The sequence below is a fragment of the Pteronotus mesoamericanus genome, unplaced genomic scaffold (assembly GCF_021234165.1).
Source record: "Pteronotus mesoamericanus isolate MK-2021 breed Mesoamerican mustached bat unplaced genomic scaffold, CSHL_Meso_final contig_25, whole genome shotgun sequence".
NCBI classification, from domain to species: domain Eukaryota; kingdom Metazoa; phylum Chordata; class Mammalia; order Chiroptera; family Mormoopidae; genus Pteronotus; species Pteronotus mesoamericanus.
The window spans coordinates 16592852-16611611 of record NW_026555105.1 but is presented as its reverse complement, the minus strand read 5'-3'; the positions used below and the strand labels follow the sequence as shown (position 1 = coordinate 16611611).

At 42.2% G+C, this 18760-nt stretch overlaps 1 protein-coding gene across 2 annotated transcripts in view; it reads right to left on the bottom strand.

Moving 5' to 3' along the window:
• NDRG3 (NDRG family member 3) overlaps positions 1–18378 on the bottom strand; it is a 67798-nt gene extending 49420 nt beyond the window's left edge. For both annotated transcript variants that reach the window (XM_054573789.1, XM_054573790.1), the window contains exons 1-2: positions 18284–18378; positions 3297–3398 (exon numbers count right to left, since the gene is read on the bottom strand). In XM_054573789.1, coding sequence (XP_054429764.1) covers positions 3297–3353 — 57 coding nt within the window. In that variant the 5' untranslated portion in view covers positions 3354–3398; positions 18284–18378. The remainder of the gene's footprint in view (positions 1–3296; positions 3399–18283) is intronic.
• Positions 18379–18760: the final 382 nt, after the last annotated feature.

Genomic DNA, 18760 nt, shown 5'->3' with positions numbered 1-18760 from the left:
AGTGGTTCTCAACTGGGGAGAACCTTGCCCCTCAGGAGGCATTTGGCAATGCTTGAGACATTTCTGACCGTCCCAGCTGGGGAGGTGCTACTGACATCCAGTGGGTTGAGGCCAAGGATAATGCTAAACACCCTACAGTGCACAGAACAGTCTCCCACAGTAAATAATTAGCCCAAAATATTAATAGTGGCAAGACTCTACAGCAGGCATTCTTAGGTACTCAATCTGAGTAAGCTACTTCACCTCTCTTAGCCTTAGTTTCCTCACCAGCAATATGGGAATAAATTGATCTGTGTGTCCTACATCACCAAGCTATTGGCAGGATCAAATGAAACATTGGATGAAAGGCACTGTCTTCGTTATACCTTTTACAATGTATGCAAAAGTGCCTACCTGCTGGGCAAAGACAGAAGCATTCATACTTTGAGGCAGGAGGGACTAATAGTGAAATTCTTTGGGAATGCCACGACCCGAAGTGGGCCTCTTGCCAATCTATTTCTATAAAGCTTCGCTGAAGCAGAGGGGCTCTCATGCATGGTGATTGGATAGGAGTACTTCTCAGGGAGAGAAAGGGAGCGTGGGAAGTGGGCAGGAACAGCACAGGCATATCCAAGAGGAGCTAACAGATGTTAGGAAGTGAGGCATTAATTACTTGATATCTTAGGCTGCTTGGGCTGCCTGAGTGACTGAAACAATAGAAATGTACTGTATTTTGCCATGTATAATACACACTTTTTTGCCCAAATTTTTGAGGGAAAACTAAGGGTGCTCATTATACATGGGTAGTACTAATTCCGTATCTTATAAATGCTTTAAATTCTTATATTTATGTGTATGTGTTAAAAGTGTAACTCTAAAAAGCAGTAACAATATCTGTATGCAAAATAATACCCTGGAATATGATAATCGGTTTGTTTCTAAACACAAATAAATAAATGAATTAAAAAATTAAAATGAAAAAGTCTTTTCCTGAAAATTTGGGCCAAAAACGTAGGTCCGCATCATATACAGGAGCATATTATACCTGGCAAAATACAGTATCTTCTCACAGTTTTAAAGGCTGTAAATTAAGATCAAGATTCCGGCAGGTTTAGTTTCTGGAGAGAGCTCTCTTCCTGGCTTGCCAATGGCCACCATCTTGCTGGGTCCTCACATGGCAGCTGTCTCCCTCTCTCCCCTCTTCTTAAAGGGCCACCAATCCTATTGGATTAGGGCTATAACTCTTATGACCTCATGTAACCTTAATTACCTCCTTAAAGGCCCTACCTTCAATAAAGCCACATGGGGGGCTCAACATAGGAATTTGGGGGGAGCGGGGCACAATTCTGTCCCTTGGGCATCCAGGTGGCCTCAAGAGAGAAGGATCTAGAAATTAACTCAGTGCTTTTCTATGGTCACATGCACTGAATTTTTCCTTTTCCATATGCTTTCTCAGTGAGTTATCCAGTCAATTAACTTCTGCAACTCTTTCGTGTAGGTGCCCCTTCAGGCATCCTGTGGACTTTCAGGGTCAGAAGAGGGTCCTCCTCTTATTTGTGTCTCAGTCCTCAAACATTTGAGACCCATCAGATCATGGTTTTCCAACATTGGCTAATCACAATCACTTTAGGCATGGTTCTCAATTATGGGAGTTTTTAAAAAAGAAGCTCAACTACATCCTAGAACAATACAATCAGAATCTCTGGAAGTAGGACCTAGGCATTGGTATTTTTTAAATCTCCCCAAATAATTCCAACAAGCAGCCAAAGCTGAGGACCGCTGATAGCAGAAGGGTATGTGTGTGTGTCCCCTGATCTCCTCCTCTCCGATTCCAATTTAGTTGGTGTAGGTGGGACCCAGGAATCTGTATTTTTAAACAATTCCCCAGCTGATTCTGGTGATCAGCCAGATTTAGGATAGGTTACTACCCCCCTGTAGCTAAACTGCCTACTCCTACCTGCCTTATAACTATTCACTGCTGTGGCTATACGTAAGCTCTACGGAAGCAAATTTTATTTCCTTCCTCTTCTTTGTGGCACATGATTTTTGGGACAGCCCTTCACAGATACCAAAAGACACTACTTAAAGGAGAGTTTTTTAAAAACATGAGCAGGAAGCTGCAAAATAAGCCAAAGGGAGATATACAAAGTGTGCAGCTTGCCAAGGGAAAGAGCAAGAAATCTGGTGAAAAGATAAAGAAAGGAGTGAGAGTGGGGATGGAGAGATGACATCACAGGGAAGACCATGAGGCTGACAGGATTCAAGAGCAAATGAATGAATGACACAGCAAGTCAACAGCCGCAGAAGTTGTAGGTGAAGGACCTTCCTTTGGGCAACAAAGGTAAAAAGCAACAGCACCTTTTGGTGTACCCCTTATCCCCACCTCACCCACTTCACCTTCACTCTCCAGTAATACTTCCCTCAGGAAAGAATACCATGTAGTCATTCACACCAAGCTACGAGAATATTTTAATAGGGAACAATGACAATACACCAAAAGAAGAAGATTGGAAAGAAGGAATTTCAGGCACATTTACTGAATAGAGAGGGACCGCAGAGAGGAAAAGCCTTTCTCAGCTTTTTGGTAACTTGTATTGCACCACTCTTTACTTTGTGCAGTTCTCTAACACTAGCATAAAAATGAGGTACATTACCTATCCAGGCATCCCTGACGAAAACCTCAACATTGACAGAAGGGTCGCACTGCTCACTTGACAAACTTCAGGGAGAGTGTTGTAGCCTATGTACCTTACCAGCCATGCATGTTAGTTAAGTCTTCCTTAGAGAAACTGAAACTCAAGACACTTGGATTCTAAGTTAAACCCCATTCTCATAATTTCTCCTTAACTTTGCCTATTGGTTTTTCCCTTACTATCTCTACTTGTAAAACAAGAAAATCTCAAGGGTACCTTGACTGAATTTGGCCCGTAAAAGCAAAGTAGGAAGAAAGAAAAAAGAGGAAAGGCATCAAAAAGATGGCTAAAGAATATATTTTTAAAAGTATTCCCTCTAGCCCTGGCTAGGTAACTCAGTTGGTTAGAGCGCTGTCATAATATGCCAAGGTTGTGAGTTCAATCCCTGGTCAGGACACACACAAGGAGCAACCAATGAATGCATAAATAAGTGCAACAACAAATAGATGTTTCTCTCTTTAAAATCAATTTTAAAAAAAGTATTCCCTCCACAGAAAGTCAAGCTAAATGTGTTTTGGGTTAGTTACCATTTAGATAATATAGAAATGAATAATCACAGGAAAAAAAGACATTTCGGTGAGAAGAGCAATCTCTAGATTTTAGTGAAAATAGAGTAGTCTTTACCTTATCATTCAGAAGTGGTTTGATCTCTGTGAGTTGAACATCCTGAAGTTCATCCATGAGGACAGATGAAAGTAGAGGATTCTCAAAAATAAATCAGTAACTCTGAAACAGAAGAGAAGGAAGTGAAGAAAAAGTCTTAAACTCCAAGTTGGAAATACATAGCCCCATTATATCTATTCATTCAAATATTAGAAGTTAGTATGTCATGCACTGCTCAGGGTGCTGAAGACACAGGAAATTAGATAGTTATGGGAGACAGAATCAGAGTGGCCTCTATGATCTCTGCCTCCTGGTATTCACATCCTTGTATAACCCTCTACCTCCACTGAGTGTGGGCAAGACTGGTGGCTTTTATCATTCCTTTGAAGGAACCAGAGGATGCCAATCGGGAGCTCTCCTCAAACTACAGACCTCACTTCCCAACCATAAGCATCCCAAACATTTGTGACACTAAGAGAGCCCAAGCCTGGTGATAATTAAACTTCCCTAGAGAATACAGTTCTTTTCTCAGATCCCAGGCACCCTATAAACTTGATTAAACTACTGAATGCCCAGAGGTGGAATTTTATTTTATTTTTTAACACTTATATTTCAAAAATAAATGAGGTGGCTTGAATCTTTTATTACAAATTTCAGTCACCATTCACAATTCTCTATTTTACAGATGTGTTTCAATCCAGTTAACTCTAAAAATATTGACCTAACTGGCGTGTTGTGTATTATATCACATTATAAACTGTGGCAGCTTTTCATTTGTAATTCACTATTTATCAGTAATTTAGAATGGCAATTTTAAGTCCTTTTTCCTATTATAAAAGCAATACTGTATGTGCTCACTTTAGAAAATGTGGAAACCACAGGATAATTAAAAGGTATTTTACTTAACCCTTCCATATAAAGACGATTATTGATGACATTTTAGTCTATTTCCATTTGTTCTTTTTTCTTATGTAAAATGGTGATTTCCTAAAACTTTTTCCAACACACCTGCTTTATTCCCTACTCTAACTCACTCACTTGAAAGCAGGGTACTTCAAGATGTTGATTACTCAATATGACTCCACAAAGAGCCCGTCCAAGAGCCTCAGGGACAAAGGAAAGCCCGAGCTTCCCTCAGGTCCAAAGTGACTGGCATTCACGAAGTGTTCCCATGCATCTTTTAAAAATGAAAAAAATGTGATGTTTGTGCCAAGACAAACACTTAAATAAAGACTCAAATTAAATGAGAAGGCTCTCCCTATCAGATGGGTCCAGTGCAGACTCAACGGCAGGAGAGGACGCTGCTACAGTGTGACTTAGGAGTTGGCAACAAGACAATAGATGTTCACCTTCTACATTATAGGGGACCTAATGTGTTCTTCTGGAGACGCAATTTTTGCTTAGTTCTCATTGTCCTGAGCATTTGCCAATGAACAGTTTTATAACATCTATAAGAAAACTAAGACCACATGGTGGAAAATTCCATCTCTAGATCTCCCAGCTACACAGATCGGCTTCCTCCTGGAGATCTGAGGCCTGCAGTTCCCTCATCTGCACAAATGATATGGCTGCCAGATTCACCCTGGTACTAAGGGCTATTAATATTTTTTAAAAGCTGGTAGGGATTTATAAACTACAGTAAATAACAAAATGTTTACACTCTTTCCCAGCTTTACGAGGTAGAGGAAGGACTGAAAAGTATAAACTAGTCTTCCTCAAACTGAGGAAATACGCCTGGTACCAAATGGCTAGAAAGGAAAAGGGTAAAGTATAAATTCTACATTGTGCCAGGAATTATAACCTAAGCACCTTATGTTTAATATTCATAACAGTCGTCTCAGGTAGATATCTTCATTTCTTAAAGATGAGAAACTTAGGCTTAGAGAGAAGTTAAATGACTTTTCCAATATCCCACATCTAAGTAATAGGGCAAGGACTTAAAAGCCTTTGCTTTTCCCACTATACCATAATACGAACACCAGGCTCCATCTACTGGCTATAGAACCCTGGGCAAGTTTCTTCTGTCCCTCTCTATCCACAGGGCACTTCCTTGAAGTCAAAGTAAGAGAAGCCCAGAGCAGTCCCATACCACCAGTGACTTAGATGCCTTAGAATGAAGGTTTGAGTCATCACATCAGGACAAGAAATCTCAATGTTTTGGTAGTTAAGCTCCAGACCAAGAGAACATGGGTGGGGAAAAGAGAAACAAAATTCCAGCTATTACTTGGTAACCAGTTTCAGGAACAAGGGCTATTTCTTGCTTGTTGTTATAACAGTGAGACTCAAACAGACCTGGGTATCTTGGTTCAGGATCTTAGACACAATCAGTTTTGAGTGATAACTGTTCAATAGGTGACCTCATCATCTGAAGAGATAAAGAATGGAAAGGCTTGATTATTAGCATAATCCCTAATAGAGATGAGGAGGATGGGGCAGAGAAAGTCACTATTAATCTAATTTTATCCTGCCTTCCTCTAAAAAATATATGAGATGGTATTTCAAAAAGATTCAACAGGCCAGAGTAACTAAAAGGGGAATACTGGAGAAAGGAGGAGTTTAGTAGTTTAGGGCAGAAAACTAGCTGAAAAGTGACAAGGCCCTGATGTTATTGGAATCATAGATATGAAGATGGGCGATTTGAGGTATAAAATTGGTAAAAATAGCATAAAGTCAGAGAAGTCAGATTTTGTCAAGGTTTTGTAGGGGTTCAGAATAAGGAACCCCAAGACGTGCATTAAGAGGTATGCAGATTATTTTGAGCTCAAGGGAACCAAGACCCTGCAGGCTCAAATGAAACTCCTGTCCAGCTCCCCACCCTCCACTAGCTAGAAGGATTTAGGGGCCTTGCCCACATGAAGAATTATCAGCAGAAATGACTTTTTACCTACCTATATGGTAGGACAAACTAATAATTGCTGAACATGTGCTCTCTCTGGAATTACTGAATATTTTTTGAAGTCCCAAAGGCTTTACTTCATTCCTGGCTCAGAATGTCTTATATCTAAATTTCCCTTTCTATCTCTGACTCTCTCAGGTATGTAGGGTTTCTTTCCATACATATGTATGTAATTACATTTGGTTATTTTCTCATGTTAATCTATTTCATATTTATTTATTATTAGGTCAGCTGAAAGAACCTTGAGGGTAAAGGAAACTTTCTTCCTCCCCCACTGCTTCTAGTTACAGGGATAAAAAAGAATGATGGTGCAATGAACAGAAATGGGGGAACTAAAAAGCAGTAACAGAAAGTGGTGGAAAAAAAATCAATTTTGAGTCGCAGCTAAAAACTGGACATCCAGGAGACCAGTGCACAGCAGAGTGAGATTTAGTGAGGAAAATCTGTACGTGCTAAAGGGGAGCAGAGTTTGCCACACCAAAATCTTTGGGATATTATTTCAGGCTGATTAATTTTAAGAAACAACAGACAAGGGAAAAACTCTGAATACCAAGTAGGACATTGTAAAAGGATATTTACATTTGTAAGGGAAATCTCCATCTGTATGTGTGTTTCCCTCACTATACCAGGCCTGCATTCACTATCAATAGAGAAGACATGGACTTAAATCTCTATAACAATCTTATTCTTGATTATTTTGAGCTCAAGGGAACCAATCAATAATTCTTGATTATTGTGCTTTGCCTGGTAACTTCCCAGAGCTGATTGTCCATCCCCAACACCTTCTTTGGTCTTTAGCTGAAGGTAGTATTTAAGGTGAAGGCTTCGACATTTTGGAGAATTACTCAGTTTTCCTGGGTCCCTCCCATGTATACAGGAGGTATATATTTTATTGAACTTTGTTTTCTCCTTCTAATCTGTTTTGTGTCAATGTGATTAGTAGTCCAGCTAAGGGTAGAATTATTTTTCCTCCCTCACAGCATTCACCAAGCCAGAGACATGAAGGAGCTGGGAATCTCGGGCTCTTCTGAAAGACAACTCAGTGATGGAAAAGAAAGCAGAATCAGTAAGAAACAGAGAAAAAAAAAATACTCTAGAGATGCAAGAGGTAATACAGAACTACAAAGTCAAAGAAGTCAAGGGATGAGAGAAATTTACAGGAATGGGGAGATAACTGTCAAATACTGAAGAGGAAAGGAGTAGGAGGAGGACTAGGAAAGGGCCATTATTTTTGACCATGAAAGTCAACAGTATTAAAATCTAGGAAAAATGAGGTTCAGTTCTCTGTGCAAAAAAGCAGGGGGAAAAAAAAAAAGCCCATGACTATGACCTTGCAGAAATAAAGAAATTGACATTTCTGAATTTAAATGTAAGCAGAAATGTTCCTAGGATGGCCAGGAGAGGCACTAGTGTTCTTTGATACTCAGTCAGCACGCGAGAGGAACTTTAAAGATCATCAAGACAACTGATTTAGTTTTTGCACCAAAACTCTGAAATAGAGAACAGAAAAAGTGTAGGGGCGCTGCTAGCTTAAGTGGTGGTGAGACAGCTAGCTAGGGCTCTGAGGAACGCAGTTTAAATACAGTCCAACGATGTTTGAGTGCAACCTTTGTTCACTCAGAAAAAATGGATGCCCAGATTCTTCCAGTCATGGAAAGAGCCCTAAAGCACATCAGATGCAGACTCTAGATGTGGGCACCTACCTAGCTAAGTGGCACTGGGCCAAGCATTTTCTCTTTCTAGACCTCACTTTCCCCATTTGTCAAGGGAAGAGGTTGGGCAAGATGACCTTTTTGGCTCTGACAGGGCTGACATTCTGTGACCCAGAAGCTCCCTGCAAATGCAGTTTTAGATTTTACATTCCCTCCTAGGGGAATAGTTCCCCTATCCCCCACTTCATTTGATTCTTACTACAATCATAAAATGTCACTCAGTTATCAACCTGATTAGGTTGAAATACTAGCTGAAGGTCACTCAGCGAATCAGCGGGGTACACTCGGCCTGACCCCACAGACATGAGGGTCTCAGGCTTTTATCTCAATCTGTGCTTTGACCATTTAGTCAGAGAAAGCTCAGTGAGATTTCCAGTGCTTAAAAACACTGCTTTGTTACTTAAAAAAACAGTAAGGGGCTGTATATACTATTGGCTTTCTAAACTACATGCTGTCTTGTTTTGTAGCCTTCCCCCATGACCAAGGTAATTTGTGTGGCCTTCATCAAGCTTTGCCAGGATATACTGATGCCAGGCCATAGTTTGTATTCTAGAGGCAAAGCCAATTACTTTTGGTTTTGGCAAGACTGCAGACAGACAACCAAAACAGAATGGAGACAGCAAACAAAGAAGGCATACTGAGGAGAATGAGCTGGACGGGGCTAGCTGGAGCTGGTGCTGAAACAGTTATGGCTGAAAAGCTGCAGAAAGTGGCCACGGGACCAACTGAGAAGGCAGACAGTGGTGCTCCTACAGCAAACTGACGCATATCCTCTATTTTTCACCTATAAGCTGCTGGTTGAATAAGCAATACTATAGCGCTTTACAATTCACAAAGCATCTTTATATCTTACTGATGATCACTACGTTCTTGTGAGGCGAAACACTGAGGCACTGGCATCTATTATAGAGATAAGGAAACTGAAGCTTAAAGAGGTGAAATGGAGTAACCAAAACAATACAACTAATAAATGCGACAGCTGGAACTGAAACCCAATTTTCTCCTGACCCCAATGCTCACTCTATGCCCTGCAACACACTGTCTCCCAGGTTATCACAGATTAAAGGCTTGGGGGTAAAAAGGAGTGAAATTCAGCAGATTGCCTTACTGTACCCACACCACACTCTATCTCTGGTCCTAAATTACAGAGTGGTTAGGATCAGGCCACAGGCTTGAGGATTAAACCCTAATATGAAGTTAGTAACAAGAATGCCAAGATTTAGGACTGGAGTTTGCCTTCACCCATTAATTTAACTGAGTAGAGGAGATTAAGTCTATAAACAAACCACTACAATTCAAAGCAGTACAGACACGAGCCTATGAATTTGACCAACTCTAAGGCAGTTTTTCAAGTTTGGCATCACTGACATTTTGGGCCAGGTATTTTTGTTGTGGGGGGACTGTCCCGTGTAGAGAATGTTTAGGAACATCCCTGGCCTCTACCCATAAACGACAGTAGCATCCTCCTCCAACACTTGTGATAACCAAATCTGTCTCCAGATATTGCCAAATGTCCTACTGGGGGGAGGGGTGTTGGGAGAGGCAAAACTACCCCTAGTTGATAACTACTGCTCTAAGGATTATGGAGGTTTAGGGCAAAAGTCAGTTAATAGAGTTGTAGGTACAGAGAGTAAGATTCATGGAAGAGGTAATATTTGAACTAAATCTTGGAGAATAGATAAAATTCCTGTAGGTGAGGATAACAGAAGACTAAGAAGAAATTCCAGAAATGGAGGATAACTTAAACACAGGGATAGGAAAAAGCATAAGTCTGTTGGAAAATGGTCCAGTTTGGCAAGAGCAGAAGGTTCCTGTTGGAAATAGGAGATAAGGCTAAAAATGCCCACTGAAGTCAGGTCAGAGAGAGCTATCCATTAGCTAATATTTACAAGATAAACACACATAATGAGAGAGGCATCAATAAAAGGTATCACACAGATGTTTGATAGTATGTAAGTCAAACCAGTGGCACTGTCATGTGTCCTACACCTCCCAAAAGGTCAGAATGATGCTTGAGTATCACGTCTTATACTGCATCTACTGTTCACTACATTTAGTCAGAGCTTAGAACCAGTGCAGAAATAACCAATGGGAGAAATAAATAAGGATGGGAATGGTCAGGAGTTTCCCAAAGGAGGTAAGAACGATGGGTCTTGAATGGATACATTTTGGATAGCTGTAAGGAAAGAGAGGACATTCCAGGTAAGGATGTCAGGAGCTGGAAAGAAAGAAATGCACAACATAAATCCAGGAGACACCAAAAAGAACAACGTAGCTGGGAAAGAAGACAAGGCTGGTCAAAACGCAGAGGACATAAATGGGACTTTATGTATGGACAACCACTGAGGGTTCCTGAGCAGAATGACACAATTGTTTAAAACATGGTCATTTCATCTGACAGTTTCTAGCTACACATTAGAAAGACTTGGGAGCTTTGAAGAATAGCAATACCCAGCCTCCAATCCTAAAAATCCAATCTTATCAGCCTCGGGTAGGGCCCTGATAGTTTTTAAAACTCCACAGATGACTATTAGAATGTAGCTAAGGACTGAGAACCACTAGTCTACCACGGCAATTTTAACCTTTTCATCTCATGGTACACATAAACTAATTACTAAAATTCTGCAGCACCCCCAAAAATATGTATTTTGCTGATCTGACCAAAAAAAAGGTATAATTTTCATTAATTTACACCAGATGGCTATTGTGTTGGCAGTTGAAAATTGCTGGTCCACAATCATGCCCTCATCCTCAGATGTTAGAATAGAGGCCTAGAAATTTAAGTAATTTGCCTAATTTCACAGAGCCAGTTAGGTGAGGGGCTGGGATGGGCATCTGGACTCCTATCCCAGGCTCTGAAAGATCTCACAGAGTACTGGGCTAATTTCCATACTTCAGTCTATAAGAAGCACAATTTTCGGATGAGTTGGCCCTCAAGTTTTTCCAGGGTTAAAGCCTGAATTAATTTAATCGAGACACTACTGACTTAAGCAATCCCACAAGCATCTGGGGTAATGGATGTTGGTTTCATTGCTGCCTCCTGGGGGCCCTTAGGAAAGGAAAGGGCCTCAGGAGACTTTCCAGGAAGCACAATAAACAAGCCAAACCACCCAGCTCCTGTGAAAGAGACAATGACTTTTTAAAATACAACTTCACTGAGCTTTTGTATTCCACACAAAGGGAAGTCTGGGTTCCTCTTCACCAGGAGAAATACTCTCAGAGATTCTATCGCATAGGCAAAGGTGGGAGGAAAAGTGATCAAAGGTAAGCGCTAAAGCGTGATCACAGACCCTCATTTTAACCGGAAACATGCCTCTGGCCCACAGACCTGTTTTTCTGAAAAGGGGCAGCACCCTTTGCAACAGGCCCACCTTTCTATTGTGTCCTTCCTTGATTCTCGCAACAGGTGGTAAATAGGTTTGTGAAGACTGTCAAGCTGGAAATCTGAGTCTGTCCTACAGGGTGGGGCAAAAGTAGGTTTACAGATGTTTGTATGGAAAATCATACAATAATTAGTAATACAAGAATAGACTGTTTCACATACTCACAAATATAAACCTGCTTTTGCTCCCCTGGCGCCCACCCCAGCATTCATTCTATTCATCACAGGGTACTGGTGCAAAGAACCACTAAAACAAAACAATGCCGATCCAGGGGCCTTCTTATTAACCCCAGACACCCATCAACCAGCTGAAGCTCTAACATGGGGATCACACTAAAGGAACTCTAGAAGCAGAAGCATCTCCTTCTGTCTTCCTCTCTTGAAGGACAGCTCAGGGCACCAGGACTGCTGGTAAGACCCTGGTATGTGCTCTTGGGGTGGGCACTGGGTTCCCGTCAGCTATAAGGCAGAATCCCCAAAAACAATCTGTCCTTTAACTCAGCCTGAGCAGAGTTAAAAAAAAAAAACACCAGAATCCTAAGATGCAGTGCTTTTAATACTCATTCTAGCCTAATTTATTGAGCAGTTATTATATGCCAAATACCATAATAAGCACTTTGTCCACTCATTATTTCATTTTATTTTCCAACACACTTGTAAAATAGGGTGCTATAATCCTCCCTATTTTATAGATGAAAAAACTGACACTTGGAGAGGTTTTGTAATATGCCAAAGGTCACCCAGCTAGTGGGTGACTGAGTAAGGATTTGAACCTGAGCAGCCTCCATCTACAGCTTGGCAGCCTTCCATAAACAACTTTTCCCACTTGATGCCAACTGATCATTAATTCTTCTTCTTTTTCTCAGGTTTGGCTACGGGAGTTGACCAGGATCTTATTGAGCAAAGAATTTTTAAACTGAAGAGCACCATATAAAGTTTAAGCATTATTAATACACAACTGGGTATTATTAAGTATTAGCATTATTACTTTAATTAATAGGAGGGAACCACACCTCTCTGGAGGTAGTCGAAAAGCAACCCTGTGGACTGCCTAGTCATCCAAAGCCACGTTTTGGTAAAAGCCCTGGTTAAATCCATCTTTCAACACAAAGGTTTAAAAGATGGGACATCTTCAAAAATTGAAGAATGGCAGAAGGGGTCCTGTCCCCAGAGCTTTCTCAACTGTAAGGAGAGTGAGACAGTAGTCTGATTCCTCTCTTCTCCCTCTGCCAAGTATTATGGCTTCACATAACACAGGGTTAGAGCTCAAATGTCACAATTTTAGAAAGTATTCCCCTTTTACTCTAAGTTGAAAGTTCAGACTTAAAAATGTAGAAGCATTCTAAGGATTAAAACTGCTATTTAAAATAAACAACCGTGTCTGTTTTGAAAGCAAACCGTATTTATGGGGAAACTATGATATGACAATTACCAATTAAGGGAAAAGCTGACATGACTGCTAATCTTAGGTTATCAGTAGAAATGGGAAGCAATTTCATACTGTTTTTATGAGCTACATACAATTTTCCTTACCCTGCTTTATTATGTTTATGAGTTTTTAGGCCATCATTCTCCCAGTTCCCCCAAAATAATAGCTGTTGCCTTCAAACCTGAAATCGCATTATCTTAAAAAAAAAATACTGAAAAACTTATAACAGAAAAATCTTAATAAGTAATAAAATCAAGTGTGAAGAGTGACTATAGGAGAAAATTTTACCCGATCAACTGAAAACCCCAAACTGTAGACTATGGGTATTTTTAGGGGGTAAAGTGATTACAGTCTAATGATAGAGCCAAAGCCTGGGGTAAGCCACTTGAGAAATTAATTTTCCTATATTAAATCTCTGGGGAAGATAAAACAGAGCACCTCCACACAAAGAGCTGGGAAGAATGCCTACTTCATATTCCTTACTAGCAACCAAGTTTAAAAGCATAGCCTGCTTGATAATGTAAATAGTACATAAAATTCAACTCAGAATGCAACAAAGCCATATTTCCTCTAGGGTACACCCCATTCAGCCATCAACAATGGATATGTATTTAGGACTGATAACACTCCAAACTGTCAGGCACTGCATTGTGAGAAACATGACAGAATTCTGAGTGGACGGTACCATTCCCCCCACTGAAGAGGTAAGACCAAAAGACATAACACAACCCATTTTTGTATGGTATTTAAAACATCTTCCAAGTATCTCAATTAATTTCACATAATAAACATTTTATGGCCAGATTATAGGTAAATAGTATAAACACAACAGAATTAACACTGTGATTAAAGAGAAAAACTTTCATTTACCAAAGAAAGCCCTGAAATTTGGCAAATACTCATACTCAATCTAGGTTTAGTTTTTCTTTGCCATTTCCAAGCAGTCTCTTAAGAAAAGGGGTGGGGTCGGGAGGGTGTAAAAGGGCCTTTCAGCCCTCGCTTGTGTGGCTCAGTAGACAGTGCTGGCCAGTGAACTGAAAGTCTGATTCCCAGTAAAGGCACATGCCTGGGTTGCAGGCCAGATCCCCAAGTTGGAGGCATGTGAGTGGTAAATGATCGATGTACCCCAATGTTTCTCTCACTTTCTCCCTCCCTCCTCTTCTCTCTAAAAATAATAAACAAACAAAATCTGTGTAGTATCTCAGGGCCTCAGCAGAAACATCAGTTGTTTTCCTTAAAAATAAATAAATAAATAAAAGAATAAAAATGCCCTTCAGAATTTGACACCCAGTTTGCAGTAAACCCAAAGTGCTATCAATCTTTGGATCTAAAAGTCCTTGACACATCCCTTGCTTTCAGCATGCCTATTCAGATTTGTCAACTTTTCCTCCAAAATCTCCCATTTGCCCTTTTCTTTCCAACTATCCTCACTTCTTGTCTGGATTTACTCAATCATTTATCATTTACCAAGCGCCTATTATCTGCCACAAGCAAAGCTAGACCTTCATCCTTGCTCTTATGAAGTTCAAATGATACTCAGCAGAGCTGTTATCAGCCCACCTCGGTCACCAGACTGCGAGCTTTAGCAAAGGCTTTGTATTTCCAGATCCTAGCAGCATCTGGCACACAGCAGACACTCTAAAAATGTTTGTTGTGTGACATTAGATCAGTTTAGCAGGCTCTTTTTTAATCCATAAATATTTTAGTACAGTATATATCTTCAAAAATGACTCATTTTTTTCTTTTAAAGATTTTATTTATTTTTAGAGACAGGGGAAGGGAGGGAGAGAAACATCAATGTGTGGTTGCCTCTCGTGCACCCCCCACTGGGGACATGGCCGGCAACCCAGGCATGTGCCCTGACTGGGAATTGCACCAGCGACCCTTTCGTTCACGGGCCATCACTCAATCCACTGAGCCACACCAGCCAGGGCTCGCTTTCCTTTTTTTAAAATATAAAAGCAATAGGTGCACAATGCAAAAATATAGAAAGGTATAGGTAAAAAGTGAATTCTCCAACCACCTAAATCCCACTTCCATAAAGTGACTATTACTACAGTTTAAAATGTATTATTTCCAGAACTCTCCTTGATGATATTTAACATGCACACATACCCACACTTTTTGGGAAAAAGTTTTTTTAAGATTTTTTTACTTATTCACCTTGAGAGAGAGGGGAAGGGAGGAAGAAAGAGAGGGAGAGAAACACCAATGTATGGTTGCCTCTCACACACCCGCTACCAGGGACCTGGCCCGCAACCCAGGCATGCGCCCTGACCGGGAATAGAACCAGCAACCTTTTGTTTTGCAGGCTGGCACTCAACCCAGCCAGGGCAAGAAAAGTTCTTTAGTGGTTTCTGACACTAGCTTCTCAACTCTCTAATCTAGTGATTCTCAAAGTGGTGTCCCTGGATTAAAAGCATCAGCATCATCAGGGAACTTGTTGAAAATACAAACTCGGGCCCCACTCCAAACATACTGACTGAATCAGACTTCTGGGTTTTAATAAACTCTCCAGGTGATCTGAAGTGCACTAAAGGCTGAGAACCACTGCTTTCATCCAGGTGAAGTCACCCTGGTCAAGCCAGTTTTTTAACTGTCCCTTAAGCACATCAAGCATTGTTATCTTGTGTTAGTTTTGCCACCCTACTTCAAAATGCTTTCCTTGTCCTTTTGATTAATTCTGATCCTACCAATCCATCAAAGCCTAGAAAGTCCCAACTCCTCCCCCAAGTGTTTTCACTAGCACAACTCATCCCTCTTGCACCTCTCCCAACTCCTATGCCATACCCAGTCTCTCCACCATAGGATTTAATAATTATGTCCACAGTCTTCAATGTCAGAGAATAGTTTTTACTACTAAAAAAGTCTTTCAAGATATAATGACTTGACACCAGTTCTGCAGTAAACCCAAAATGCTATCAATCTTTGGACCTGAAAGTCCTTGATACACCTATTATATTTCCTTAAAAACATGAATCATATTTTAGTTATGTCTTCCTCAATCCTGTTCTAAGCACACAAATAGAATTTTGATAGAGTTGCTGATTAACGTCTTTAAGGATGAATTCACTAAAATACTGGTAAACCTTTCATGGATAAAGGATAAAAATCTAGTTTTCAAGTTGTTGTTCCAGGTCTGACCTTGGACAAGTTCACACCTTAGCACTGCTTTTGGTGCATGAAGCTATTATGACAATTTTTAGACCTGACTTGAGTTATTAGTTAGATATGGTGTTTCCCAGTTAGCTAGTAAGCTCTCTCAACAGAAACTACGTTTTATTAAATGGTGACTATTTCACCATTTCCAGCACTATGTCTTCCACATAACAGCTCAATATATTTGCAGAAAATTATTTGGAAGAACTCACTAAAAAGCCTCATTTATGTAGAGAACCTATGTACGGATATGCTGCTTCCCAAAGGGCCCTTCTGAATATTTATTTTTATAAATACTATGAAATGATTTATGGCAAAAATTGTGACTACTTTGGTAGCAACAGGTCAGTCAACCACAAAAGGCAAACAATATAAAAATGAAATCTAGCATGCATTTAGGGATAGACTAAAAGACCACAAGCCTCAGGCTACCTTCCTGTAACGTGCACATCAAAACTGCTCTCTACACTTAAACCAAATCCAGTGTCTGGGATAAACAGGCTTGTTGATGCAGGACTCTTATCTGCAATTTTCAGAAACAACAGGGTGGACTAGAGACCTTTATGAGTGGTGTATCTAAAAGGAGGGAAATCACAAGGAAAAAAATATTTTTTCCCTTTATTCTTTTCTTCATTCTTTTAATCATATGTATGAGAAGATGAATGTTAGTTGAATCTACTGTGGTAATCATTTCACAATATACGTTAAGCCATCATGCTGTATGCCTTAAATATATATGGTGATGTATGTCAATTATTTCTCACTAAAACTGGAAAAAATAAAGGAAGGGACAGCAAAAAGAAACTGAAGGGCAAGTGTAAAATACAGAAAAGCAACAACAACAACAAAATCACTCTTTGAGTAATGAAAAGGAGTAGTGGAAATTCACTGAGTCTTTACCAAAGACCTACTGTGAGCTAAAGTACTTTGGGCTGCAAAGATGGCCCTTGATCTCATGGGGCTAATAGGCCTACTGTGTTTGTGTGTGTGTATGCACACGTGTGTGTAATTCTAATTGGAAAAGTCAAGCAAGGAAGACGTCACAGAGATGGTGGTGAGCTAATGCAGCTTTGAAGTGTTTAAAAAGGATTTGCTAAGGAAGAGAAAAAAGTGTGAGCTAGTTATTTTGGGGAGGAAACATTCACATGCTTTTACAGCTGTTCCTTTGGGACTTTAAATCATGCTGGCTTCTTACATTCAGCACCACTTTGTCAACACTCTTTCTCTTTTGACTTTATTTTAAATTCTGAGATGTTCAAGCTCAATGTAAACACAGAGCCAGAAAGCCCCAGAATGAGGTGAGTGCTCGCCAAATTTGCTCTGTCACCTCCACACAGCCCCGTCCTGCTCTCCATCTCCAGGCAGCCAGAAAAGGCTAATTATATCCTCCGGGGGCCAGGCTGGGGGAAAAGCTGGACGCAGGCACGCCAGGCTTACCCCAGTTCTGCCAGGGAGCCGCCGGGGGAGCGTCCCCGCCTCCCGAGCTAGAAGGCTCCGCGTCTCCCTGTGACAGGGAGGCCAACTCTGCAGGAAAAAGGTGCGTGCAAAGGCAGGGCGGGCACGCTGGATTGGAAACGCCGAGGTTCTTCAGTGAGACAATCTCGACCCAATGTCCAGCAAGATCCCAGGCGCACAGCCAGCAGCGGGTGACCATTAGCTCCTTATTAATAACACTATTATTATTACAGCAACACCGCAACTGTACTTCAACAAGAAAATACTGTTTCTGCAGCCTTTTATGACGCTGAAAAAGCACATCCAGAGATAAGTGTATTTCAAATTTTTTTTAAAGGTTCAAGATTCCAAATTCCAACCGCTGTGGCCCAAGACACTGAGGGCAAGAGCCAGCCCATGCCTCTGTCAGCCGCGTGACCTTGGGCAGACACTTCACCGCTGCCTGCCTCAGTTTCCTCATCTGTCCTGAGGGGTGAGGAAGCACCTCCCTCGCAGGGTCGTCGTGGGGCTGCGCCAGAGTTCGCCGCCCAGCTTCCAAGCCTCCCAGGCTCTGCGGCGGGCGGGCGAACAGATGGGTGCCCCTCACCGAGGCCCACCGAGTCCCACCGAGCCCCGCCGCCGGCCGAACAGGAGCGAGAAAGGGGATCGTGCCTGAGGCCGGGGGAGGGCGGGGGGTCCCTGCGACTGAGAGTGTGGGCGCAGCGAGGCTCAGCCCCTGCCGCCTGCACGCTGTCGTCGGGGGCATACCCGCGGGGCACCGCAGCCCGGGCTGTGGGAGCGGCCGAGGGAGGCCGGGCGGACTGCGACCGCCGAGCAGGGAGAGCGGAGGGCGCCGGGGGGTCCTGAGGATGGCAGCGAGAGCCCGGGGCTCCATCGCGCAGCGGGGACGGGGCGGGGCAGGGGAAAGCAAGGGGAGCAACGGCCCCGCAAGCAGCGCCCGCGTCCCCACCGGGCCGGGCGGAGGCGTTCACTCACCTGAGGCGCGGGGGTACCGCCGTCAGTGCAGCGGCGGCGGCGGCGGCTACAGCGGCGAGGAGAGGGGAGGGGGAGGCTCTGCGGCCGCGCAGGCGCGCTGAGGATGCCGGGGCCGCGCGGGCGTGTTGCTCTTGCCGACCTCGGGAACTACCAAGATGGCGGCTGATCCGGGAGCGACGGGTGGTGCGTGTTCACTGTAGTTCTCCTGGGAGAACCTTAAATCACAAGTGTCCGGAGGGAGGGGCGTTGAGTGCTGCATCCGTCTGGACTCCTACCTCCAGCAGTCGCACCTTGTAGGGCATGGTATCCTTTTACTAGGGCCCAGAACGATTACTCAAGGTCACATGGCACCTAGCAGAGCTTACTTAGCATGGAGAAGGGGCTAGTAAATTATGGTGACTGAACACAGTGACTAAAGAACTAGAATCCGCCCTGGCTGGTGGGGCTCAATAGGCTGAGTGCCGGCCTGCGAACAGA